Here is a 27,481-nt window from a genome sequence, read left to right on the forward strand (position 1 = left end):
TACATATTTTCAGCTTTACTCCCAAGCCAAGAGATGAAGGATTTGCTATTATTTTTAATGGCATCTGACTTTTTCAGCTCATCATGTAATTGCAGGAGTGGGGGCTGTAGAACATCTCAGTAATTCGTGCACAGTTTTTTCTCTCCAGCTCCATTTTTTTCTCCAGCCAGAGACTTCTTTCACTCATTTTACCCTCTCCTTCTGTTGGGCATGTCTGTCTCTCCCTCATTTTAATTATTATCATGTAATTGCCTCCAGTCTTCACTTCTTCATCCTTTCCCTCTGCACTTTGCCCTTTCCCAGGTCACTCCATCCCTCTGTACCTGTAATCCAGGGAAACCTTTTCAACCTTTTGCTGCAATTGCAATTGCTCCCCTGTTATGACCAATGCTAGGATGTCCTTGAGGGAGCTAGGAATGGGCAGGAGCCATTGGAACAAGCTGGCAAATTCCAGTGGAAAGGAGAGGTGTGCCTGTAACAGCATCTGCCTGTGCTGCTCAGGGACCTCACTGTTTCTTCCCAGCCAGTGTGCCCTGGGGAACACAATGGGGAAGTGGAGGCACTCAGGCAGCAGGGCATGGGCAAAGGGGAAAGACAATCAATACGAATTAGCAGGACTTTAGGACAGACTTTAAAATAGAATGTGAGGACCCAGAGAGAGGTTCAAACTGTAACAAGTCCCAAAAGACAAGGATGGTGTTTTCAAAATAGATACCAGACCAGGCCTAGGAGAATGTAGAGCAATGGTGGAAGTCATGAATGGTTGTGAGGCTTTAACTGTCACCTGAGAATATCACAGCAGCTTTTCAGTAACACCACAAGCCTGAATACCAGATAAATAGGCAGCCTATAAACAAGCAGAACTAAATTTCTAGTTGTTACAGTATGGAGAGACTGCTTTGCCCACATGGAAATACAGCTGCTTCTAGGGTTGGGCCCAGCCATATCTTACAGCTCACCAGCACAACAGGGGATGGAAAGAGTACAGATATCACGTCTCCGTCAAAGGGCATGTTGATTGAATTGGCAAAACAACTCTCAATATTAAGGGGAGCTCCAAGTTTGCTCTTCATCACAAAACAACCCCCAGACACATTCCTGAAGAGGCAGGCAGGAAAATAAAATCCAAATTTAAAAAACAGGTAAACCCCTCAGACTAAAGTGATGTTTGCAAAAGCAGATAGTTTTTCCCACTCCAGAGCAAGACAAACAGCACCACCCCTGAAAAGAGAGGCAGTTTCTTGGAGTTCCTCACCTTTTCTCCTACCCTGCAGGTTTGATCAGAGAAATGTTGGTTTCTATTCTCCAGGTTAGTATTAAAGCTGTTAAATACACCATTTTCACCTTGTTTTCTTTTTATTTGCTGTCACCTTCAGCACTTCTCATGGCAGTTTGCTCTCTCACTTACACCTCCCAACTCCCTTCCCCTTCCAAGCAGACTGGTCCCACCCTCCTTTGCCAGCACTGAACACTGCCAGAGCATCTAGGAACTAGAGAACCACCTTCACCCACAATAATGTGAATTACTGCCACCAGATTTCACTTTAATTGGCTACTCTTTTTTTCCATTTAAGTCAGTTGAAAACTACTCTTTACTCCTCAGCCTTCCTGTTTTGGGCTTAGCTGCTCTTCAGGAGCTAAGTGCATCTCATGATGGCAGGTTTCCTAACGCTATTCAGTCCCAAGACAGGGGACTTGCCTGCTTGCCTGTTCCCTGTCACCTAGCAGAAGTCAGAGGATGCCATCTCCTGCTGCTGTGGTGGGGGAGGTTTAGTACACACTTGCCATTTCAGTGCTCAGAACATTTGCTGTTTGTACAAGCACACACATTGCTTTCCTTTGATGTAAAAGCCCATGCCAGCAGAACAAAACCACCGAGAGAAGTGCAGTTTTACCTGGAAAGTAGGAGTTCTCACCTGGGAAAGCTGTGATGGGTTCTGCAGAGGAAAAGGAAAGCTCACATTAGAGAATGGAGTATTACACATCAAGCCCCCAGTTCATGTGATTTGATTTGCAGTGGCCAAGCGGGGCAGGCGTGTGGCTGTGCCCCACAGGAGTCACTCGCTGGGAACAGCACGGGGAGCCAGCCAACCTCAACCAGGACCGCGAGAAACGCAGCCCCAGCTGGGGACCAAACAGACACCAAAAGCTTTGACTCAAACACACTTCAGAGAAAAATATGTCTGAGGGTCATCTGGATTCAGCCTGGCTGGCCTGAGTCATCCAGTGACAAAGCTTCACCTGGTCCAGTGATGAAACCCTGAAACCCCCTAAATTTCCAAAAGTGGTTTTGGTTTCTGGCTCAGCTTTGGCACCGTTACTCACACGGGAACTGTGTTAATTCTGGGCAGTGATGCCCTGCTCATCTCCATCTCACAGTGACAAGAAACAAAGGCAAGTGATATTTTTCCTTCTTTCAAGATACTTTGAAGATGTAATCTATTATAAATTACTGGATCTGAAAAGCAATAATCGGTACTTACTACTGATTACTTTCTTGCAGAAGTAATAGACTTCTGATTATTTTTAGATTACTTCTGCATTATGCCTGTGAGTCACAGAAGCAGACTCTGGCTCTACTGAGTGCTATGAAATCATCACTTGGGTTCAAAATGCGAATGACACATTTGTCAAAGGGAAGAATTATTGTGACTTATTAGCGTTCTTTCATGCTAAAAAGGAATCAGATTACTTCCAAGGATTATATCTGAAAAAACAGTAGCCTGTGCTGGAGTCAGCTATTCTCATGGCTCTGAAAGAAAGAGAGCAGCACGGTATCACTACCATTTCATTATTAGTTTAGTGAAGTTGGAAATGACCCCTAAGTTATGTTAAAGTTTGCAGTGGGAGCCCTTTGCTGGAAGTGATCTGAAGCAAACAATACTTATGGGTTTTAAGAGCCACATTCAACTTCTTAGACTGGGTAAAATAATTTTATGTAGCAGTTAGGTGTGGGGTTTTGGTCTGAAAAAGCTTGAAACTTTGTAATTTATTAATTCTTTTGTTTTAAACATTTTGTTATTAATGTTTTTAGCTTTGCTTTTTAAGCAAATTTTGTTAATTTGCTTAATATTAAGCTTTAGGTTCATGTGGCCCAAGATACAATAAGACTGGAGCTAGGTGAATTGCTGAACTCCAAAGAAGTTAGATAGGAAATACTATTAGTGTTAATCATGGGTCTTGCTTCTCTTTAATGCCATAGAAGGCAAGAGATTAAAACACCACTTTCAAGCCTTAAATACTAGGAATTTGACATCTGAAGTATTAGCTTCTTTGGCAGATGGGAGACCAGCAGAGTTCAAAGCATCAAAGAAACGGGGACTAACGGTGCTTAAGAGCCTCTCTGGGGCAGTGTGAGTCCTCTGTTTTATTATCAGTGCTGGCTCCTGTACCATCCTCATCCTCACCTGCCTGCATAGAGGGGAAAGGAATGTAACCATCTCTTCCCAAGCACAGTTTGTCTGGTGCTTCCTCCCCTGAGAAACACCCCTTGGAAGAGAGCATTTGTCCTGCTCGGGTGAGGAGGCACTGGAATCCTCCCTTAGTGGGGGTGAGGAGAGCAGCTTCACTGGATGAGCCCTTTTAAAGTACAGAAGGGAGAGAGGCTCTTCTCCGCTTTTTCCATGGGCTTCAGGATGGGTCAGACAGACACTTTCTAGTGAAATATGCTTCTCCCAGGTTACGTAGAAGAGCAGGACCTCACTGCTCTGGGCAGCTCTCAGCACAGATCTCACTAATTAAATACTGCTGGTCCCATGCTCAACTGGGATACCTCTAAATCCACACCCAAGCTAGACGGCAGCCAGAGCCACCAGTGTGACTGCCATCAGACAGATATGCCAGCTAGAAGAAAAGTGCAGGGCAACGGCTCCACCAGCAAACTGCTGAAAGATGCCTTTTTTGCTCTTTTTTTTTCCCAAGTCCTCTCTGTTTTTACCTGGCTTTTAGCCTGGTTTGGGAAATAGTGAATTCTAGGGCAAAAATTTCTTTTGTTATGCTGTTAACATTGCTGTAAAACCTCTCTGCTGTTTTTTTTCTTATTAGAGAAGACTCCTTTTGAACCCGCCGGCCCCTCTAAGTGTGTAATACTGACTGACAGCTGGCTTCTTTTGTTCAGCACTTTCCTTTTAAATTTGGTGTATGTCCTTATCACATAGAATAGTCCTCAGTAACCCTCAGCTGCTCTTCCAGCTTTGCATGGCAGAGACACGTGCTTCCTTCTCCTCACACCAACGCAGGCGGAGCCCCTGTCCCTGTCCCCCACAGGCTGTCGCCCTCATTTCTTTTGTGGGCAATGAAAGTCCCAGCTGAGATCCAGAAACTCCTGGTAACTCAGTGGGCCAGGGGACGGGGGCCCACTGACAGCCTGCAAGCCAAGGCTCTCCAGCCTGAGCTGTCCCTCCCTCCCTGACCCCGGCGGGGAGCAGCACGTACCCATGCAGTTCTCCAGCGGGATGTCAGTGCCCAGCCGGATGTCATCCAGGGCCAGCTCTCCCGAGTGGCCATTGCGGATAAATCCCTCGAACACGATCTGTGGGAAATTGGGACAGAAATGTCAGTGCAAAGCTGGGAAGTAGAGTGGCTGATGCTCCCAAGGGAAAGGGTGGGAAATTTCTCCTGGCTTTCCCTGCAGACCTGTGGATCACCTGACACTAGTCCTGCTTCCTTCCCCTTTCCCAGGGAAAGCTGCTGTGCATGGACAGGTTTTACAGAGAGATCTTTGCCTGTCCTGGCCACTCTTGGCTTGCAGTTTGTTCAGTCAAATGCTGCTCATAAGGAATAAAGACTCAGTGAACCCCCCCAGCCCTTACACAAATGGTGCAAATGGCATAACTGAGCTGCAGCGGCAGCTTTGGTCCACAGTATTAACTGAGCTATGATCACAAAAAGGAAGGGAAGGACACAAAATGTACAGCTACATTAACTGTAAAGTGCTGATCCCATCAACATTACAAAAGTATTGAAATGTCAGAGGAGAAGGGTCAGCTTATTCCTACTTAATCACAGGCAAAATATATTTACAAAAATAAGTAGAGCTGTTAGCTCTAGGAACTGCTGAGTGGAGACGCAATATTTACATAATGACACCATTATTCAGCTAATGCTGGTATGTTCACGTTTAGCACACAAAGTAGTCAGCCACTGCCCATCATTCTTATCTGTAGGCATATTGTGTTTCCTGGTATTTTATTAAAGAGCCAAATCCATACAAGCAAACTAGTCAGGCAGCTCCAGTGCAAATCTCTTGCTTTATATCCTCCTGCTTACTCTGAAGGCATTGGAATAGGTTGCCAAGGGAAGTGGTGGAATCACCATCCCTGGAAGTGTTCTAAAGGCATGTGGATGTGGCACTTGTGGATACAATTTAGTGCTGCACATGGTGGTGCTTGGTTAATGATTGGACTTGATCTTGGTGACCTTTTTCAACCCCAGTGATACTAAGATTCTAAGGGTCCAAATAATTTCCTAGGGATATGTATTCACAAATCTTCTCTCCCCATATTAGGTGCCCCCTTTCACCCAGGGTAGCTGGCAACCATGCCTGCCTGCAAGGGCTGAGCAGCTGACTTCACAGGCAGTGGAATGTCTGAGCTGTGGGTCCCAAGCTCAGGCTGTCAACCCACGTGGAAGGCAGCAGTTTGGAGAGGTCAGGGTCAGGGCTGGGAGCTGGCTGGAGCAAGGCTCCCCACCAGGGTGGTCACTGAAGTGCTGCCTCTCGCCTGCAAGTCCATGTTTCCTGCTGCACTGGAGGGTGCTGGATGCTGTGTTGATGCTCATTAACAAGTGACAACAGTAGCGCTGTCTCCCTGGCAAACGGCACTCTGCCCAGAAGGGACAACCATGCCAAAGACACTCCTGGAAGCAGCAGCCTCTCCATGGGGTGCTGGTGCAGCTGTGCCAGAGGGGCTCAGATGGCTGTGGCAAGGCAGGCAGCTTCCTTCCTCCCTCCAGCTCATCCCTTCTCTTCTACTGATCTCCTGACAGGGGGACAGGGCCTTGATCCCGCGGCCCTGCACACAGCCCTCTGATCTAGGCTAAGGTAACAGAGAAGTGGATTCACGAATGAGCCTGCATTCCCTCTTCCTTCTCCTATGTCAACACTTGCAGCTGAGGCTGGAGAATGGCTGTTTGCTGCCCACCCTGAAGAGCTGGCTGTGCTCCCTCCCAGCTTCCCACTTCTCCTGGCTATTGGATTTGCTCCCTGGAGCTGCACATCTGCCTCTGGTCAAGACTAGCTGGTAACCTGCATTTGGAGGGGGAAGGAAGACACAAAACAAAATGAAAAAAAAAAAGAAGGAAGGAAAAAAAAAAGAAAAAGGGAGAATATTTGCAAAATGGGAGATCTGAGGCAAGAGAAAGGCAACAGGCTGAACAAAGGCCCAAGTCTGTGCACAAGACAGGCCCTCTCAGAATAACAAACAGTGTAGCTTAGTTACTATGGTAACTTGAGAAACACAATGAAAACAGCCACATTCCCTAATGATGAATGGGCCTGGGCTCTGAAACACTGGAATCAAGATGCTGGAGAAGTCTACCTGGTCCAGCACACCTTCTGCAAGCATCTTACCCGGTACTCCATGTCGTAGCTTGGCAAAATGATGCGGCCTTCCCTCCACTCCTCCCCTTGGTCCTCTGTGATGACCCACAGTGCCTTGTGCTCCTGGCTGGCTTCCCGCCAGACCCGCAGCATCACCCCATTGCTGCCCCATGCCTGGTACTGGAAAACCATGCAGACAGCACTCTGGGGCAGATAGATGGTGGGGCTGATGAGCCGGGCTCGTTGGCCTTCCCTCCTTCCACTGCTTTGCAGTTGCAGGTAATTCTTGACATCTGTTCAGAGAGAAAAACATCATTCTATTATTTTCTGCAGCCACTGGCAACAAGTGTTTCACCTCTTGCCAAGTGGCTTTGGCAGTGCTGCATGGCAGGGCAGCCCCATGCCTGCAAAAGTGGGGTCTCACACCAGCACCCTTTGTGTGCTCATCCAGCTGTGCCACTGCTGCATCCCGTGCAGTTCAGGCAGGGCATCGAGTCACACACTTCCCTCACCATCTACCACCCTCTCCCTGGTTAGGAGACCAACAGCAGAAAGTGGTTAGGAGAAAGACTGACATAATTAGAAGAAGTTAAAAAGCTCGAGCAAGTTATTGTCAGAGAAAGTAATTCCATGATAATTGCATTGGCAGGGTGTGTGTGTGTGTGTTTATTCTACTGGGAGCTTCCTCAGTGAACAAGCCTGAGGTGGGTTTTTCTAAATGCCAGTGCTGAAAACTCATCTTGTTTTGAGGATACACACAACAAAATGAAACTCTGGCTCTCAGTTTTTCTGTAATGCAGCAAAACAGCCTCTAAAGCACAGCACAGAGGAAGGACATGGACCCAATGCATGAGGCATGCATAGGTGACAACTGGGTGGTTGCAAACTTGAAGGTAGCTGAAATACATACAGCAGAGGATTCACTTGCTCTAATATTACATTTAAATTGTGCCACATTTTTTGTCAGTCCTCAGGGAGGAGAGATTTGATACACTTGATACCCCAGGAGAAGTTCCAGGCTGAGGCTGGAACTGGAGATATTTGATCTGAATACCAATAGCAGCAAAGGCCCATGGACACAAATCCCCAGGTACACCTGACTTTATCTGGAATCAGGGTTTCCAGCCCTCTCTGATGAAAAGCCTCCTCAAGGAGTTTCCCATTTGCAGCTTGGATGTCTGAAGTCCCTTAGCACAGACTGAAGTGTAGCTGAAGTGATCTTTACCTGTCCCTCCATCATGACCAATGTCAGGACAGAGTCCCTTGGGTTGCTCCAGCTGCAGAGCTGCAGTGCAAGGGGACCCAGATAGGCCAGCTACAGATATTGCTACGTTTTGCATTTTGCTCAATAAAGGGATGGGCACACTTGTTCTTGCTATACAGTGGGCAAGTGCCACTGGTGCCTCATGCCAGCATGTGCCAGCCCAGGCACAAGAGGATTATCTCTGCCCCAGAACTACACTGAAGGGTTTGTTACTTCCCCCATATCTTAGCCTGCTGTGTCTGATGGGTGAAGCTCTGAGGAGCAGCTTGCCCCTGCCTGCCCTGTTCCCCCTGTGGCTTCAGGGCCCACAGCAGTGGCAAGAGCAGCATCTGCACTTAGAATGTTTGCAAAGGGCAATCAAAACACCTCCAAAACTTAAACCAGAGAGACCTGAACTTGGAATCCATGGAAAGACAGGTCCCACCCAGAAAACAGCAGCTGACCTCACTGCTGCTCAGCAGTCAGGCCATCTCAGCCCAAGGGAGATCTATCAATGGTGCTGGCCCTGCTGCAGGATTGTCAGTGCCAGAGAGCAGAAACCAACCACTGTGAGCTATGCAGCCTTCTAAAATAAATTTAGGACAAGATAACAGGAATATTTGCCATCATTCTATTCCTAGCATGTGATCAAAGTACTTCAAAAGCATATCCACTCCTATGAACTTTCACTGATTTTGCTTTGTGAAGGACAAATCTGTTCCCGACTGGCCGCATAAAGAAAGAGAAACATTTTTAGCAATATTTTGCAGCACCTATGAAATGTCCCTGGGCCACTTGGCACTTTATGCCAACAAACAGTAGCAGAAAAAAAGATGAAAGTGTGTTTGCCCACTCCTGCTTGAGTGAATCACTTGAAAAAGTACCATGCCGTTTTCTAATGGAGGAGTGTTCTTGTGATTTACCTCAGAGTGGTAGTAGTGGAGGAGGAGATGTGGGAGATAAACAAGTGGAGGAATTAAAAAAAAAGAACAAGCTGTACTCCATGCCTAAGGAGTGATAAGGCATAATAAGTCATCAAGGTCTCCTGAATTAAAATCCTCTTTTTGTAATTCACTACAAGCCTCTTCAAATAAAAAAAAAAAACAGCAACAAGAAAAGAACAGCAACAACAAGCAAGGGAGCAAATCAGACTGCAGTCATACACTTATTTCACAGCTGAACTGGTCTCACAGGCAAATCTTTCATAAATGCACTAGCCAGGCTCAGGAATGATCAAATCCAGATCCTCAAAGTTCAGGACCAACTTTTGGCACCAGTATCTAAGCAGCCTGAGTGAGTGCAGGGTTTTGAGCCATCCTTGGATCTACCTATAGCCCACAGCTGACCAAAGGGGACTATTCTAATTGTGCAGCTGGCCACCTCCCATTATCCACACCCTGGCATCCAGTGTGGCTGCCTTGCCACTTGAGCAGAACAGCCTGTGTGCCTCTGAGTCACATCCCTCCTTCCAGGACTGACACTGACCTTCTGTTTGTTCCCATTTCTATCAAACTGTGAAATCAAAGAAACTCCTAAACTGCAGCCAAAATTAATGCTCCCCTCAGCAACACAGGATTTTTCAGAGACTTGGGAACCCTCTATCTCCTGTGCTCCCTGCTCAACTCTTGCTGGGGCCCATAGAGCTCTCTAGGACCTACTGTCAGTCCCAAGGAGGCTCAGTCTTTGAGTGGTGATTCCAGCTGCTCCCTGCAAGTAGCACTGGGTTTGGGTACCATGCGCTCTTATACCAGTTTCTGGGGTGGAAAGTCGAGTGCAGGCAGGCATGACTTTCTATGTCATTTGAAGATGAAATGGCTGGATCACTCTAATGGCTAGCTGGACCTTTGGAAAAGCCCTACAAATTTGCTGAGACTGACTGAATAAGGGCACTGTGGAGCTAATAGTTGGAACAGCATGTGGAAGCCCGGTGGTTCCAGTAGTCACTCTGTTTGATAAAGTAAATGGAAGCCTTCGGCACAGAAATCATCTGAAAGGCTGATTTCACCTGTTTAAACACTTGAAGGGAGCTTTGCAACGATGAGCTGATCAATTCCTCTAGGATCAGAAATGCATTTTAATCTCTTTCCCAGAACTTTGCTTTGCATTCTGTATTTCTAACACGATAGCTATGTCCCCCACAGAACAGGCACTGGTAGTTCAAAGCACAGGCTCAGAAAAGGCAGGACAAACCCACTCAGGCGTTTGACCGCTGTTTTGCAACTGATGCTATGGCGTAAATCTCATGGAAGATTTATGGGATCATCTGGATGTAAGGGAGCCAGTAATGTGAACATGGAACCTCCTCAGCCAGACGATGGCAGAGCCCCTTGTGTGTGCATGGCAGTGAGTCCTGGATAAATCACCAGCTGGGATCTGTAAACCAACCATCTGGGCAAAGCAGTTTTCTCTTGGCACACCTGTCCCCTCCTGCCAGGAAGCCATCTGAGAGGACATTAGGGGCAGCGGGGGATGAAGTCTCACAGTTTGGGTCAGACTGCAAGCACAAGCCACAGCAGCTGCCCCCTCTGCAAGGTCAGCCTGCCTGTGCTCAGGTCCTGCACATCTCACCCCATCTCTCAAGGAAAGCACCTTCCCTCACGGAGCTCAGCAGCACATCTGGAGGTGCTCCAGCAAAACATGTTGGGCAGCATGTACACAAGCAATTATTGAGATTTCAGATTCCCTCTGCATTTCCCCCTCACTGGATGTTGTTGAGTTACAGCTGCTGCTCCTACAGAGGAACCACGTGAATTGCCTTCACTCTGTCCCTCCAAAGGTCGCTGCACTCTCCCTCGCTGCACAGTGTGCTTTAGCTGGCAACACTACAGCCCAGAGGCAGCCACCTTTTGTCCATCAAATCCCACAGGCAACCACAGTGCTGTAGGCACTGTCTGCTGCTTGCACAGCCCCAAATGCCACCCCAACCACACTGTGCCGTGGCCAAGGGGACATCCCAAGTGAGGCATAATCGTGCTGTTCTTCTGGGGCATGTGAGGTGGAAGCTGCATCAGCTCTTGCCACTCCTGGGGAGCAGATAAGCTCAGATGCCCTCATGACTGCAGGGTGGTCTGGTAGCAAGGGAACGGCAGCTGCATGAATATGCAGATTGAAATTGGATAGTTATCATATTTTTAAATTTTTTGGCAAGTTGTGCAAATTCACCTCAAAAGGCTGCCACTATAATTTCATGACAGGCCTCTCCTCAATGCCAGACTTTCATTTAGGATGGGAAGTCAATCCTCCATAAAACTAATATTTATATTAACTAGATCACTGCATCTACTGGAAAATCCCCTCAATTTTGATTATGTGTTAATTAGCCTGCCAAGTCCTTGCCATTTCAGTCTCTAAATCAGCCCGTCAAAAGGCATAAAATCCCACACTTACCCAGAACCAGGCTCCCAGCCTGCTTTCTGGAGCCTTTCTAATGGACCCGCCATTACGTCCTCTCAATTAATTCTCATGCCCTCAACAGCACAGTGCAACTGTGACTCCTGCTACCAACCCCAGGGAGTGCAGGGAGGGCACAGTGTCCCTGACAAATCTAATGCCAATTAGAGCCCAACATTTATGCTGAGTGAACTGCCAGCCACCAAAACTTGTCCTTTGGCAGCCTGGTGGGCACCCTGCCTGCCCCTACATGACAGGTGTGCCCAGCCCCAGCAGCCCAGAGCCTGTGCCTGCACAGCTGCAGGCAGGAGCAGGCTGGTGCTGCCCTGCACAAGCTGCACGCTGCCGCCTGCTCCTGCACGCATCGCTGTCCCCAGCCCCGCTCTGTGACTCACGGCTGCAAAGCCATGGGGTGGTGCTAAGGTTTGAGGGATGCTGTCTTGCTTTGCAGAGAGCATTCCAGCCTGCCTTTTTAAGCAGGAATGTCACTGGTGTTTGGGTCCAAAATGTGACTGGGGCAAGCAGTGAGCCCCAGAGAAATGGTTTCTTCTCCTCTGCCTCCAGCCCAGCCCAAGCAAGCAGAAGCTTTGCTGAACTGACCATGGCCACACCTCCTTCTCTCATGAAAGACAGTATGGGCACATGGATAACAGAGCCTGGCCCTGGCCTGCAGCCAGGGAACTCACACAGACCGGCTGACACTCAGCAAACCTCTTGTGATGGGGGTGCTGGGGTGTCCCAGCTCTGCCATGCTGTGGGCAGCCAGGGCAGGAAGGACTTTATAGCGTTTGCTGTCCTCCCTGTGCAAATGCGAGTCAGGAGAGACACGTACAACTTTGCTGAGAGGCAATCTGCACCACACATGAGGGGAGCGAAGACAGACAGAGATGGATATGTGGTCTCCTTCCCACAGTGTGCAGCTGCTCACTCATTGCACAGAAATGCTTGACTTTCATACCACCCCACATGTAAAACTCCTTCCTACTTCAAAGGACACGGGATTGACCCTTGAGGTCAAAATGTGTCCCCAAGGCACAAGCCCTGAGACTCTCATGAGAGTAAGTGCAGACCCACTTCAGTTCAGCCCTGCCCTGTTAACACCACGAAAACCTTTCTGCTGGTTTGGGCACAGTAGAATCAAGGCCTTCAGGCAGCAGTTCTCATGGATTGCAGGAAAAATATGAAACTTTCCCTTTTAAAGATCCCATGGGAAAAACACAGGAATGGTAAGGGGTCACCATCAGCTTAAAAACAGCTTAACATTTGTTTCTCTTAAAAAAGAAGCTCTTACGAAACTTCAGAGGACTATAAACACTCCTCTGCTGAAAACACTTTGAAACAAATAAACCTTTCCCTGCAGTGCCCGCAACCCAAATGAGCAGCATGCCTGACCATCAAAGCCAGCAAGGCCGTGGCCCACAAGAGAAGCTCTCAGTGGGTTTTAGCAGCCCAGCCCAAAAGCTGTGTGGTCAGGGGAGCTGCAAGGTTAAAAGTGCTTCCTGTTCTGTGTGCACGTACAGCTGCCAACAACACAGGGCTCACGATGCTGCCAGGGCTCTGACCCTGATGCTGAGTTCACCCAAAGGAGAAGCAATACATGGCAATGCTGCAGATCCCACAGAGCTCTTCTAGAACCACAGGGTATTTACTTAAGTGCTGCAAGAAATGGGAAGGGGAAAAAATGGGAAAAACATGGAGATTCCAGCTCTTCCAGTAGTGGCTTATTAGTGTAGCATCACTGAGAGCATTACAGTCACACCGACCAGTTAAGGATACAACCCAGGATCTTTAGACCCGTCAGGATCAAGATGCCAGTGAAATTCAAAGATGGTGAAAAGTTGAGGTGCCCAAGTTATCAGCCCAGATTTATTTTCAGGTCTTAAGACCTTTATCTTGACACCAATGGCATGCTGCCACTGTGTGCAGCAGGAGGGGGGATGAAATCTCATTGAAACCTGAACTTGTTGCTCCTTGAAGCTTGCTAGGTACAGCTAAGGGGAATCTTTCCATGGATGGGAAGCATCTGAAAGTCCATAGAGGGAAAAATCCTGACAATCTCTTATGGAGGCATGGAAAAAGGAGCCAATGGTATTTTCTAGGCTTGGAAAGGGCAGGTAGCAGTTGGAACCATGCTGGGCTTCTGCTGAGCTGGGCACTTTGGGTCCACTTTCACCAATGAGGTCCCCAGACACGTAATGGGAGCCCTCAGGAGAGGACGTGGAGTTAATCCATGGTGCGAAGAGCCCAAGGAACACAGGACTAAAAAAAGAAATGCAGAGCTGCCTGAAAGAGTATCTTGGAAATAAAAATAGTGGAATGGGAGCAGTGGGTGTCTTGTCAGTCTTGAGAAGTTCTCCGTGCCAAAAGACAAGGAGGAATTGCATGCAGCGCATAAAATGAAATTGGGAGATATCTGAGGAATTCAGGCCTGTCTCTCAGCAGACTTTTCTAATCAAGTGCTTCACAGAGGATATTTCACCGTGGTCATTTCCTTCCCCCTCTCTCATGCAGACTGAGCCAGGGCTCCTCCTTTCATTATTATTTTTTCCTTTTTAATTTTTGTTTTGTCATTTCCAAAAGAAGTAGGAACATCTTCCACACAGCTCTTAAAGGCACAGCACACTTTCTTGCTACTGTGAAGCAGCCATGGCCTCTAGCCTGGGCCAGCACCTTTAAATCAGAGTAAATTTGGCTCCAGCAGCCTTGAGTTCCCCTTAACTTTTGCCCTGCCTCTAACCAAGCACAGCTGCTCTTCTTCACCCAACTGCTCACCCCAGGGTGGGGAATTCACAAGCAAAGACCACCCCGAACAACGGCTTTTCATTCCTTGCTCCCTGGAGTCTGAGCGTGAATTTTCTAACTAGAAACAAAGTGCTGGAGGGAGCACGAGGGAAGGGCAGGGGAAGAATGGGGGAGTGTGAACCAAACAATGCTTTGATTCTGTCCCCACCAAGGAGCTGGCATTGCCTCTTTTTCATGTTTCTCCAGTTGCCTTTAAAAGCTCTTTGGGGAGGAAAAAACCAAATAGTTGCTTCTTTTTGTGTCGTGTCTTGTTAATTTCTAAGAGCAGGACCAAAGTGAGGCATAGCAGTGATGCCTTTGTATTCCAAATCTTCTGCAGCCCTGTGCTGTGGGGTCAAGGCAGTGGATGCCCAGGGATGCCAGGATGGCACACCCTTGCCTGAGGCAGCCAGGAGGCAGATCCATGGCAGTGCCAATGCTGATCCCTCAGCCTGTGCTGGTGTTTGCTGCTGGCTTTCCTCACAGCTGGGTAAGTCACTCCAGCCGCCTCGAGCCACCACCTCCTCCTCCTCCCTTGCCCACACAGCCCATGAGTTGCAGGGCAGTGCTGGAATTCCTGCCTGCAGCCCCTCAGTGCTTCAGTGCCTGACTCTGCACAGCACCCTAAGGGAGAGCTCTCCACACTGGCACAAAAACAGACCACTGAACTCAGTAGGACGACGTTCCCCAGCCCCAACAGTGAAACTGTGCAATTCATAACTGAGGAAAAGGAGAAAGAGCAGGAGAAGGGTAAAATCCAGGACTGCGTGCTGCTGTCTGAGGCAGCACCAGCCTCTCCTGGGCTACAACAGGATCTTCTAAGAAACTATGGCCAACTAATTGTAGGGAGACTCAGGGGAGAGGAAATGAAATGAAAAATTGAGTCTGAGTTATAAAAATAAGTAATTTTTATCCTACTTGCAGGAGACTTATATTAATTAAACATTATTACAGTGAATGAGATGGGGAGGGTTATTAAGTCTGGGGCTGGCTGTAAGTGTTCTCTCCTGTTGCCTGAGGCTCCACTGAGCTCCAGATATTAATCTTCTAAAGCACTCAAATGCTGAAGAGATAAACACTTGAAATATGAAAATATTTTTCTCCATAGCAGACACTGTATCCCTATGTCACGCCAAAGAATTTTTCAGATGTCCATATGGGCTGCACTTACAGCATTACCGTGTCTCTTAGGAAAAAAAAGCTAAGCACCTCAGGAGCTGAAGAGAGAAATGATGTGTGCATTTGTGTGGGGGTGATTTGTGTGTGGAGATGTAGCAGATTCTCCTCTTCCCATATGTTTCTGGAATACATATTTTCCTCTTTAGCACTGCCTACCAGGTGTTGGCTGCATGGATTTCCAACTGGCTGGCGGCACTGCCAATCTGGCCAGCGACTCTGCCAGGTGGCTAACAGGTTCGCCTGAATGTTTGCATTCCGAGACTCAACCCTAGCCAGGGGAGGGCGAGGAGGGGCCCACATCGTGCACGGCTCCCTGGGTGCAGGACACGCAGACACTGGAATCACCGGGCATCGGGGCAGAGCCCAGGACAGGTAGGATCAGCCAGCTCGCCTGCAGGAGCCTTGACTTTCCCAAGCAATGACTGAGAGTGAAGTGGTGCTACGGTGACACAGCCTACTGTTATAAGGAAATTGGCAAATGTTCTTCATGCCAGCCATGCCACAAAGTCAATGAGGGATAAGGAAAGCACGCTAGTCCTGGCGTGAGTTCCAAGATGTGAAGCTGAAGAACTTGATCTATCAACTGCATTGCCAGAGGCAGGCTCCCTTACAACCCATGCCAGCACATCTCAGTGAGGTCCTCCATAAATTAGGCTCTGTCACAGTCATGCAAATTTTCTGCTTCCAGAGCATGAGGAGAAAAAGAGCAAAAGTCAAACAGCAAGAAGCTGGCATTTCCAGCATTCTTAGGGCTTAACACATCTTTCACTTAGAGGAGACTGAAATCCAGGCTCTGCAAGCCCAGAGTGCAGAGTAGCTGAAGACTGTAGGCAATCTGAGTAACATATGGGAGAGGAAGACATGAATTCTGGGGAAAAAGCACTGGATCCTACAGGGGACATTTGGATCAGGATGTGGAACAAAGCTTGGGCTAACCTTCACAGTCCCATGGGATTCAAAGCCCTGATTCAAGGCTATCTCAAGAGGACAGTTAGTATAATTTGGTGCCAGCAGTCACAGTCCTATAAATAAGTCATGAACCATACAGTAAAGCATCTGAAAGTTTCCATAAAAGAAGTACAGCTCTGCACAACCCTTGCAACTCATGATAGCTGTGCAATAGTCATTCACACTGTTCACAAGGACAAAGCCCCATCAGCTTTCTCTTTCCTGCTGTGTTATTAATCATCTTACCAGGCACAGTGTCAGGGCTTGGTTCAGAGTTGCCAATCCAGGTGCCTGTAGGCTGAAAAGACCACGTATAACCGGTTGCCAAGTCGTGTGACCAACCACAAAGGTCTTCAGGAAGATCAAAGTTGCAGTTGAAGTTCGCAGGGAGTTGGGAATCTTAGAAAAAGAAATAGAAGCAAAATAAAGTTGGGTTAAAAAAATGACCTCCCAATGAAAGATTGCTATTAAAAAACAACTCAAAACTAAAATAGCTGGCAAGCTATCAAAATGGAAGAAAGCATGAAATCTCACTCACACTGCTTTTAACCTATCTCACATTTCCTCAGCTCCAAGGATCAGCCTTAAGTTCTGCATCATCAAAATGTTCACACCACGCCCTGTGCCTAATCCACCAAACTAAGCAAATATAAAAGCAAGAACCAAATGCTTCCAGACTCTAATCAGCACCTTCTCTTCCTCCCCTAAAGTGGTCAATATTAAATGCCTTTTTAAATGTCAAGGAAGCATCCTTCTGAGTGCCCCATGCTCAGCAGTTCCTGCCTGGCTCCAAAAGGAGAATCTCAAGTGCTCCAGCAACCCAGCTCCTGAGTGACAGACCTAGCCACTTGCACCAGACGGGAGCTGTCTGTCATCCTGGAGAGCTGTCACTCACTGCTTCCTACCTTCCTGTGGAAATGTTACCAGGGAAAACGTGGGGCCACCATGAGCTCAAGCTTTTGGATTCTGAGTGAGAGAAGCCAGCCTCTATTTCTAGCTCTGCTACGGACTCACCACATGGTCGTTGGGTGAGTCCTTTAACTTTCCATCTTGAAACAGGAGCAGAGTTAATTCCCCTGTGACAACAGCTTTGAAAGCTCTGGAGAGCTTTCCTGCAGAGACAGGGCTGTGGGCAGGCGGGCACATGCCAGGGGCTGCATGTGGCAGTGAGGCAGCTGCTGGCTCCTTCGGCTGAGGGAATCAGTCATGTGTCATGGAGGCTGCAGAAATGGGCTGAATCCATACCAAGCACTCAGCGCACATGTAAGTCTGAGCCTAATTATAGGCCAGGATTTTCCTGAGCAAAGAGGAAGTTTTAAATCACAGTGCCCACAAAACGAGCGATAGCCAGAAGGAGCTGAGTGACTCAAGTGATAGGCATCAGGAGAACTTCACTGCAAGGGGCAGAGGGCTTTTTTTTACATGCTCCCACTCCAAAATAAAACAATGCAGATCATGGATCCTTTTATTCCAATCTAATCTCGTACCCTGGAGAGCAGCATTGTTTCTGTTTGTCTGTCATAAATCTGATTGTCCAGAGAAACACACTCATTGTTTTATGGAGTATGAGAATGAAAATTATTGCTAAAGCTGAGGGAAGCTGACAGGGAGGCTGGTTCCACGCTCCACAGTGTACTCTGCTTGCTCTCTTGCCCTGAATTGCACCCAGGAATTGTGTTCTTGCAGAGACTGTTACTGGCCTAAATTTACTCTCAGCACTTTCCCAAGTGCCTCAATGGTTGCAGGGTTGCACAGGCTTATCACTAAGGCAAAGCAATGAGAATCAGGCCCTTTGAGCTACTTCTGCAACTTCCATTTCTAGAACTAAAGTACAGCAGAATCCCCATGGGAAGTGTGAAAAGGCAAATTAATTTTATAAATTTATTTATTTTAGAACTCATTATTTATTTTTCTTTATCTGGGACTGAAAGCTGAAGTGACAGAAGTCCTAGGAGCTGTCTCAGCGGATAGTTTTTCCTTATGAGATTCTTGTTGAAGTCCTTGTGTAAATGCTCCAGTGCTGAGGCCCAGGCTCAGCTGTCACACCCAGAGGAATGCATTTCCTGAACACTGCACTGTACAGCTAACCTAGCACAGCTCTGTCAAGCCCTCTCCTCTTCATCTGGACATTTCACAACCTTCAGATGCTCACATCCCCCTTGCAAGAAGCAGAAGAATGATGATGTCTGCTTTTACAAATAGGGATTTGAGGCAGAGAAGATTAGCCCTCCCCCAGCACTGGCTCTTAACAAGCACAGCATAGAGTCTAAACTAACATTTAGCTTCTTCCATTGTCAGAAGAAGTAGTCAAGTGCTACAGATACCAAACCATTTGTTGTACATCTGACAGCCATCAAAGACTGGGTGGATGAAATCCTGGGTGTGAGTTAGTGTTCCTCTCTCTCTCTACAGCCCACATAAGGAGCCCAGACTGTCTTAAATTTTAAGCTGCTGATATTAGGGAAAATGATCCTTAAGCAGATAAGTGTTCAGGACATCAGTCTTCAATACATGTTGTGATTTGCTTTGTGTCTTCTGCGAAAGGAGCCCTAAATACCAGGCAGTCTGAATCACCTTCTGAGTTTATGACATCCAGCCAAGAGGTGATCTGGAATGGAGATGGTTCTAAACGGGGCACTAAATGAGTTTCTTCAGGTCATGTAAGGAAGCTGGGAGACCAGCTCTTCATGTCTTGTACCCTAGGGACTGAATTAGTTGCTATCTCTTGCTCTTCCATCCTTCTTTGATAGAACTTATCAGATTTTGGCAGATTTGTTTATGGGTTGGTTTTGTTTTTTTTTAATCCTAGCCTATCACTAATAATATTACTCAAAGCTTTCCAGGAATCAGCCCCATGTATTGGAGCTAATGGGAAGATAAGAGTATTTTCCTAGCTCTTAACCCATCAGTTATTGAGATAAAGATGTGCTGCTCTGATACATACCCTCCTCTTCTCCGCAGCTATCACCACAGTCGGTTGCTTCCGCATCAGTTGGGTAGGGAGTGGTGGTCTCTTCGCTCTTCAAAGTGGGCACCAGCGTCTCTGCAGTGGGCCTGACGTCTGAAAAAAAGGAGTAGAGAAGCTGCTTGCCATAGACAGTACAAGAAGCCCAGGTAGTAGAAACAAGGCAAAAATATCTTTTTTTTCATGTTCTTATAATGGCAGGAAGAGATAGAACAAGTATACCATGAGATTTCCACATGCTACAAATGTCAGCATGGCTTGAACTTCAAGTGAACTGTCTTTCCAGATGGATTTCCATGGATTTGGAGTTCCCATTGAACAAGCCTCTTCTCTAGACATACATACTACTTTTTCTCTTAATTTTTTAATCTACAATCTACACGGGTGTTGGCAATCCACTTAGCTGTCATTACTGGATAAGTGAGATCACAGGCAGAACATCTTTTTCTTTCATAAAGGCATATGACACGTTGAAAAAACACACACAACATTCCCACCAATTGTGCCAATTTATAAAACAAGTCACTCAAACCCGCAAATGATGTAACCGCAAACGGACCCAGAGGATCCCCTAGTGAGCTCTGGCTCACTGCAAAAAGCATCTGGTTTCACACTCCAGGCTCCTGACTATGCTTTCAAAGGGTCTCTGTCCAATTTCCCTTTCTCTAACATGACCCATGTGTAGCAGCCTCCAAGCAGGTGTCAGGGGAAATTTAAGCAAGAAAGGGAAGGATATTAAGATCAACAGTAAATGACATTAGGTTCCAGCAAACTTTCCTTTTATGGGTGCATTAAATGGAGTACAGCAGACTTGATTCTTTCCACTCTTAGAAAGAGGCAGCTTTGCTCAGTTATGTGTGATTGTGTTTCTTTGTCGGCACCCTTCAGGATATCATTTAATAAAGCCAGAAGCAGGAGGAAATGGCTAAATACATTGAATATTTTCCATAGGCCCCTTTATGCCCTTTTATTTTCCTGTTATTAAACATGTTGTACATAAACTCCCTGGGTTTTTGTACTTTTTTTTTTTTCTGCTGTCTTTTGTTCAGGATAAAATACCAAATAACCTCAAAGTCTTTTAATTTGTAAGTTCAAATTTGTTACAACCCCATAAAACTCCAAATGCAACCAAGAAGCAAATTGCAAGCAGCCAGGCTCAGAAAAATGTCATAAAAAAAAGAAAATAAAAGAAAAAGCAGCAGGTGAAAGCAACATATCAAAAGCTGGAACTTATTTGGAGCTGGTACATTTTTTTAGGTTTTTGTTCCTGTGTATCAGGATTTATAGCTGAAATGTGACAGTGTGGAAGGACCTTGAAAGCCAAATCCCATATGGGACACAGATGCTGAGCGGATGTAAATCAACAGTGTTGCATTACCCTGGACAAGCCGCAGAAATAGATCTTGAAAAATCAGTTACCATGGCAGAGCCGCAACACGATGGTTACAAGAGATAATGAAAATAACAGGCAGGACAGCGTCATGTGTGAAATGGAAAGTGAAAAAGAGAGGTCTTGCTTGCTCGCTTTCTCGCTCCTCCCTGGCCCTGCAAGTGTCTGTTCGACTGGTGGTAACTGCTAATCAAAATGCAAAGTCACTGAGCAATTGAAACCAGATGTTTGGAACTTCAAAGGAGAGAAACCCAGCTGCAAGTGAACATTCATCATTCTCCACTCTTCAGAGGAAAAATTTTGGCAGGTCTTTGAAAGAAGCCAATTGCTGACTGCCTGCTTCCCAGTTTTTGAGTTAGTAGCCAGCTAGTTTGTGAGCCCAGTTGCGGCTGTTACCTGTTTAACTCTGTAATTAAGATGCTTGCTGCTGATAAGAAATAGAAACACCTGGGCAGGGTGCACATGGGCTTAGACCCTTACTTGAAAATATTTTTAATCATCTTGTTTTAATTCATTTCTTAATCTTGTTCCCTAACAAGTGCAATCGCCTGGGTTTTCTCAGCCACTTTTGTAACATGCCTGGGTCCTCCCAGCAAAGGAGGGCCCTGTCTGGGGATTGTCAGGGCCTGCTGCATGTAGCCTGCCTGGATTATGCATGCAGATAATGCCATGGGCTATCTCTGCTCCCCAGGTTGCATCAGGGATATAAATGCTTTTTATAACATGGTGAATCCACAAGATTACAAGCCCTACTCTGATTACAAAGCTGAATGCCTGTAGATTAATAAAGCTACGGATATTTATGACCTGGCAGTTGAGTTTTAAACATTACAATGTGCAAAATTATTACCCAGACTGGAAAATGACCATAAAGCACCTTGCCTGGAAAAAACATGTGCTGTTGCTACTGATAATGAAAATGAGTGTGGACACACATGTAAAAGAAAATTTAGGCCAAAAGTAGCACAAGAAGTTAGAGACGACAAAACAGTCTTATTCTCTAAGCCAGAGGAGTGCAGCGGAAGGGCTGGCATGCACATGGCTGGAGGTCCTGGGTGACTGCCTCCCTCTGTGGCAGTGATGCAGTCTGTGATGCACCATCCAGCAGTGGTCTGCAGAGACCTGGCAGCTGGACACTCCTGGGAGCTGCAGGAAGCAGCAGTGTGGGAGTTGCCTGACCACTTCTGCACACAACCCTCAGCTCCTGCTTCTTGCACCTGCTTCTCCCACAACACCCTAAGATGTCGTAAGATTTAAATTAAGATCTGATCTGATTTAAAGTTTAGATAATTTACAATGGATTTCCAGTCAAGGGGGATATTTACTGTTGACTTCAAAGGTAAAAAATTATTAATAGTTATTAATAGCGTGTACATGTGTTGTGTAATTTGCTGTTAAGTGTTTGCAATGCATCTTGCAGCATGTCACAGGAGGAAATGCTAGTAAAGACTGCACAAGAGGATAAAAAAATCTCTGTATCTTTCAAGCTTCCTAGAATGGGAATTCTTACAAGAAAATGCCTTCTACAGATGTGTTTATAAAATGGAAATCATACCTCTTTATCACTGACATCTGGACTCCAGATTCATACATGAGCGTATTATTAAAAAATAAAAGATTAAAAAAGAGGACAACTAGCCGCTGGCACTGCAAAGTTGGCATCAGACCAAATGACCCTTTGGGTGCATTTTTTGCTTTTGGGGATGAAACTATGGAGAAATCAATCACCACTGAACCTCAGAGGGTCAGAGGCACAACCTCTACTGATCTCAGTGAGTGTGTGAAGTCACTGTTCATCTCTGTATTAAAAGCAATGGGGGCTGAAAGGCATACCATGTGTGAAAAACAGGTGGGCGAGAGTGAACAGATTTCCTGGGTCTTAGGGATGTCTGTAGAGATGTCATAGAGTTAACTCCCCAACCTTGTCTGCAAAAAGGTTTCTGCATTGGGTTCAGTGAGAGAGGGACTGTTGTTTCTACAGCAAAGCCTTGTTGTGGCAGCTCTCAGGATATGAAGTATTGGTCACTGCACCTCTGCTTCTCCTCCTACTTTTTGTCTTATTATTTGGACTAGAGTGCCCAAATGTCCTCTAACATAAGAGACTGTGAAAGACTGCACAATGTCCAGATCTGCAAGGAGTGTGAAGGGAGTCGAGGACAAATTCCGCATGGGATTCTGTGTGAAAGCTTGGAGTCCAAACATTGCTGCTACATCCTGCATCAAGGCCAGTTCTTTCCAAGGTGGAAATGAGAAAAGGTGAGGCCAAGCCACCCTCCAGGTGCTGCCTTCATGGCTGCAGTCTCCCTGCCACAGCATGGCCGAGGTAGGACAGCAGGAAATAACCTTAAGTTGGCACCTTGCTGGTTCAGTGCTTGGCCCCAGAGCAGCCAGTGTGCAGAGGTGTAGGGGCTCCTACCTGTCCAGTCACAGCCCAGCACCTCCAGACGCATTCCTATTCCCGCTGGGGACCACCTCTCTGGGTGCACTCGGATGTACTGGGCAGGAACTGGGTCAAACCTCCGGACTTCAGGGATGTCGTAGTGGATGTTGCCTTCAAAAAGCTACAGAGAGAGAGAGAGAGAAAAGGTAAGAGATGTGTGTGTTTCACATCCTCTTAACCAGATTTGATATTTTGGGTCTGGCAGAACGTAGTCACAGTTTGAAGTAGTTTAGCTGCCTGACTCCAGGTCGTTGAGCACAGCTAAGCAGAATTTGGGCTGCTCCTTCTCAGTTTCAAGAGGACCGGCCAGGCTATTTCTAAGAAACTTGCACAATCTTTCCTGGCCTCTGCTCAGAATCCAAGAGTTAGATTCTGATCCAAGCCATGCAGGGGAAGCCTGGGGAATATCCACTAACTTCACATACAAATGAGATCAGATTTGTCCTTTGGTAAATAAAGAGGCTACTGCATGTTCTAGGATGGTGTAAACGCTTGGTTTTCCTCACAGTCCAAGAACTGCTGTTTTTCAGCTTACATGCGCAAGCTAAAGTCTGTGGGGAATAAACAGAGGGCTATAGATAGCATCAGCCCTCATTTGAAGGATCAGGAAAAATTAAAACTTACCCAAATTTTAAGCAGAAGAGTATGCATAAAAACAGAACAGGCAGTAGCAGAGAACTTATTTATTTCACAAGCTCCCTGCCACTCCCATACCACTAAGCAGAAAGATTATGGGGAACTCCAACGATAAGGAAAAAACTTGGGGAATTTCAGGGTCACATCAGTGTGGCAAAGAGACTTGAGATACAGAAAATTTCCTAAAGAGGAGTTGTGATTCAACTTCCTCTTTCAGAGGTACACACCACAACAGCCACATCTTTCCCCTTAAAATATGTAATTAGTTTGTGTAAAACGTAATTGTTTTGCACAAAACATAATAAAATACACAATCTTTTGGACTCTGACCTGCAGGAGGTGGAAGAAGCAGCAGGTGATGTCCACATCTCCATGCCCGGTCCACAATAGAAAATGAAAAGAAATTGCCATCCCAGGGGAAAGCTGGAACTTATGGCCACTAGTACAGATTTGGAGCAGCACCAAGCAACACAGCCTTGGATTTCATGGTGACAACCCCAAGCTCCCAAGGTCTCTGTGGAAGTGGACAGGCAGTTTCCCAAGACCCCATCAGGCAGACTGAAGCTAGTCAGAAACATGTCCAGTTTTGCAGCTGCTCCGGGCAGTGCCTACCTTGGCTTGCATTGTTTTGGGGTCCTGGATGAAGTCCCAGTCCTTTCCATTCATGCTGTAGGCCACCTTAAACTTCTTCACAAAGGAACGGGACTCAGTGGTGGTCACGCTGTCCCCTCCACGGGCCCCCTGAATAATGACGCCTTTGATGTTCTTTGGGACACCAAGGTCCACCTGCAGCCACTCCTCCCCAGGCTGGGCTTGGGGCACACGGGGAAACCAGCCCGAGCGGCTGCTCACCAGGCGGGCCATGCTGGGGGACCAGTCATAGCCTCTGATGGAGGAGGCAGAGATCTGTGAGTCAGGAATGAGGCCAGAAAGCATTCCCAGCAAGCTGGAGCAGGGAGAATCTGCAGGGAAGGAAAGGCCATGGACAGTCAGGGTAATTGGAGGGAAGTGCTCATGGTCCTCCTGACAGCATTAAGCTCTGGACACTAAACCAATACCAGCCCTGGGCATTTCCCACTCCCTCCAGGACCTGGAGTCCTGTCCTTCCAAGCACATCCCTTGCGATGGATGTGTCCATGCTAGTCACAGTGTCACCACTCCCACCACAAGCAGCCACGACAGTGGCAAGGGACAGCACCCTGGGACAGGCTGTTGGAAGGACAGAGAGGAGCACTGAAGCCAAGGGGAGGAGGGGACCCTCACCAGTGATGCGGCAGCCATACAGCTCCAGCCTCAGGGCGATGCCGTTGTGCCAGGTCTGGGGACGGATGCGCACGAAACGTGTGAGCACTGGGCTGTGGATCTTGTTGAGAACCACCTCTGTGGCATCCTCATTGGCCTGAAATGTCTGCAAGGGAAGGGAGGCACAAATGTACATTTGCACACACTGTTACATCCTCACCAGATAAGCTGTCAAAATAATCTCAGCAGGGAAAACCAAGGAAAAGTTTTCTGGTTGGGGCCAGCCTCAACCACGGCAAGGACCAGGGGCCAGCAGGGAGATGTGAGCCGCTGTCAGGACAGCATGGTGGGCAGACTCACCTAGCAGGCAGGAGGGCCAGGAGCTTTCTGCCTGAATGCCTCTCACAGCACTTCAAGGCACCTCAGACTATCAGGCCTCAGCTGCCTCAAGGCAGCCCCCAGACCTAGATCTGCTCCAGCACAAATGACCAGATGCCCCCAAACAGGCTGACATCCTGATGCATCCTTGCACTGAGCTCCACCAGGAAACATCATGTGCAAGCAGTGGTGTGAGCAGGAAGGATGCACCTCTGCCTGGGGTGACAAGCTGCTGCCTCAGCCAGCCCCTTGCCTTTACCTCCCCCGTGCACGTGCAACCACAAGGAGACAGCTTTTCAGGAGCTTGTGATCCCACATGGTATGAAAAGGCTGCTGCCTTACCAGATGGCCATAATCAATAACTACCAGATGGATGTTAGATCCACCTCTTCTGCCCATTTTTTAAATAGGCCGGACAAGGACTGGATATACATGTTTCTATTTTAGGCTGCAAAGCCACTGTGGGAAAAAAAAGGGAGGGAAAGAGGAAATACCCAAGGGGAGGGTAATTTTCAACCCTTTCTCTGCCCCAGCATAAAGCACCATAGCTCACCAACCAAGGCTGCAGACATTGCCTGCTTGCACTCCAAGCACTTCAGGACAGGGCTAGACTATCCTCCCATCTCAGCCAGGAACCTCATCCACACTGAGATGCTGGCTGGGCTCTTCTGCAAGCTCCCACTATGTGTATGTATACTAAGCACAAGAGTTCCCAGTAAGTTTATCTCAGGAAAGCACAAGAGTGTAATCTCTGGCACCAATCTCCTGTGGGAGGCAAGAGTCAAACAATTGAGGACAGAAGAAATGGTGAGGCAGTATCCTGGCCCCTTGCCTTGAATAGCAGCTAGGAAGCATTTTGTAAGCCTCCTGTGGCTCTAGGCTTGCAGATGGCACATGTTACTTCTCTTCTCCCAGGATCCAGCACGGCAGGGAGTGCAGAGGGTGTTTACAGCGCTGTTCACAGCACCCCAGCTAGCTCTGGGCTGCCCCTGCACATCACCATCCACTCCTTCAGGGCAGGGAGCAGCCACCCCACAGAGGGAATCAGTTGCAAATCTGGCTGGTAATTGGGATAAGGGGTTGATGTGAACTTGAGCAGAAATGCTAATCCAGAGAATATATATCATGCTGCTACCGTTTAGCAACACAGCATGGTTTATGTGTTTTTAATATCCTATTTTATCCTGTCTGACCTCACTTCCCATCCTTTTCCTTGCTCAGCAGACACCAAATACCCTTCTTTTCCAGCAGGAGGGCTGTAAGAAGAGTGGTTAGTCTGAAACACTCTCCAGGCATGTGTGTGTGTGTATGTGTGTGTGCGCACGTGTGTGTGTGTCTTGTAAACCCATGGGCATAGACACACAGACACATGTACAAACAATTTAAAAGGTTATATTTCCACACCACAGCAGAGCCTTCAGCTTTATGCCAGCACAGAAGCTGACACACAACACCTTACCTCTGAACCTAACACCGGAGGACAGGAAATGTTTATCTGAGCCAGTGCAACTATTTTAGCACAAGGAGCAGCGTGTCAGGTCAGACCAAAGGTCCCTTTGTCACAGAGGATGGCTCCTAATGGTGGCCCCAGCAGATGTCCAAGGGCAGCAAGTCCAGTGGAGTCTTCTCCTGGCAACCTCTATTTTCTTCCCACCATCAGCAGCGTGAAGACTGCATAAGCCAAAGGTTGCATATGGACCAGCATGTTTAACAGTCACTGACGAGGTTTGCTGCTCTTTTTGATTTAACATATTTCAAGTTTTGTTCTTTTTTAGCTCACTTCACACATACGAGCATCAGGGGCCAGAATCCAAATTTACACCAGTATAATTTGTTGCTGACTTCTGCACAGTCAAGCTTGACAGAAAGCAGAAGCAGGACTGAGCCCAAAAACTTTATCACTACCATAGGCATCACTGAAAACATCTCTTAGACAACCTTGGTCCCAACTACCTGCTTCCAAGAAGAGCAATTGCAATTCTGCTTTAGATTAAGAAATCAGCAACTTACTCAGGCTAGATCACATTCAACAAGCTATGAACTCTGAATCTGGGCCATGACACTCCAGACTACCAGCTTGCGAGGGCAGAATCAGCACTCGACTTCCAGCTCTGCTACCAGCTGTAGGATCTGTTCCATTGAGCCTCACTTCTGAACAGCCCCAACTGATCAGGCAAGTCATCGCTTCACACCCTGTTCAGCATAACAGAAAAGGGCCACTTTCAGAGGGCATGTGCTTGGTGCTGCTAGAGACCTGAGGTATTCCCACATGCCTGCTCTTTCAGCCTCTTTCCCAAGTGGAAACGTGTTGTGAGCCCGCAGGTCCTGATGCTGCTGACCAGGGTCTGACC

At 47.2% G+C, this 27,481-nt stretch overlaps 1 protein-coding gene across 6 annotated transcripts in view; it reads right to left on the reverse strand.

The window, feature by feature from the left end:
* NRP2 (neuropilin 2) overlaps positions 1-27,481 on the reverse strand; it is an 89,016-nt gene that overhangs the window by 18,531 nt on the left and 43,004 nt on the right. For 3 of the 6 annotated variants that reach the window (XM_015635151.1, XM_015635149.1, XM_015635153.2), the window contains exons 8-15: positions 24,774-24,918; positions 24,123-24,472; positions 22,851-22,995; positions 19,024-19,140; positions 16,326-16,478; positions 6,569-6,831; positions 4,435-4,531; positions 1,917-1,937 (exon numbers count right to left, since the gene is read on the reverse strand). In XM_015635151.1, the coding sequence (XP_015490637.1) occupies positions 1,917-1,937; positions 4,435-4,531; positions 6,569-6,831; positions 16,326-16,478; positions 19,024-19,140; positions 22,851-22,995; positions 24,123-24,472; positions 24,774-24,918 (1,291 nt within the window). Of the gene's footprint in view, positions 1-1,895; positions 1,938-4,434; positions 4,532-6,568; positions 6,832-16,325; positions 16,479-19,023; positions 19,141-22,850; positions 22,996-24,122; positions 24,473-24,773; positions 24,919-27,481 lie in introns of all 6 variants that reach the window. The other 3 variants (XM_015635150.1, XM_015635148.1, XM_015635152.2) reach the window with 1 other exon arrangement.

Source organism: Parus major, chromosome 7 (genome assembly GCF_001522545.3).
Source record: "Parus major isolate Abel chromosome 7, Parus_major1.1, whole genome shotgun sequence".
Taxonomy (NCBI): Eukaryota; Metazoa; Chordata; class Aves; order Passeriformes; family Paridae; genus Parus; species Parus major.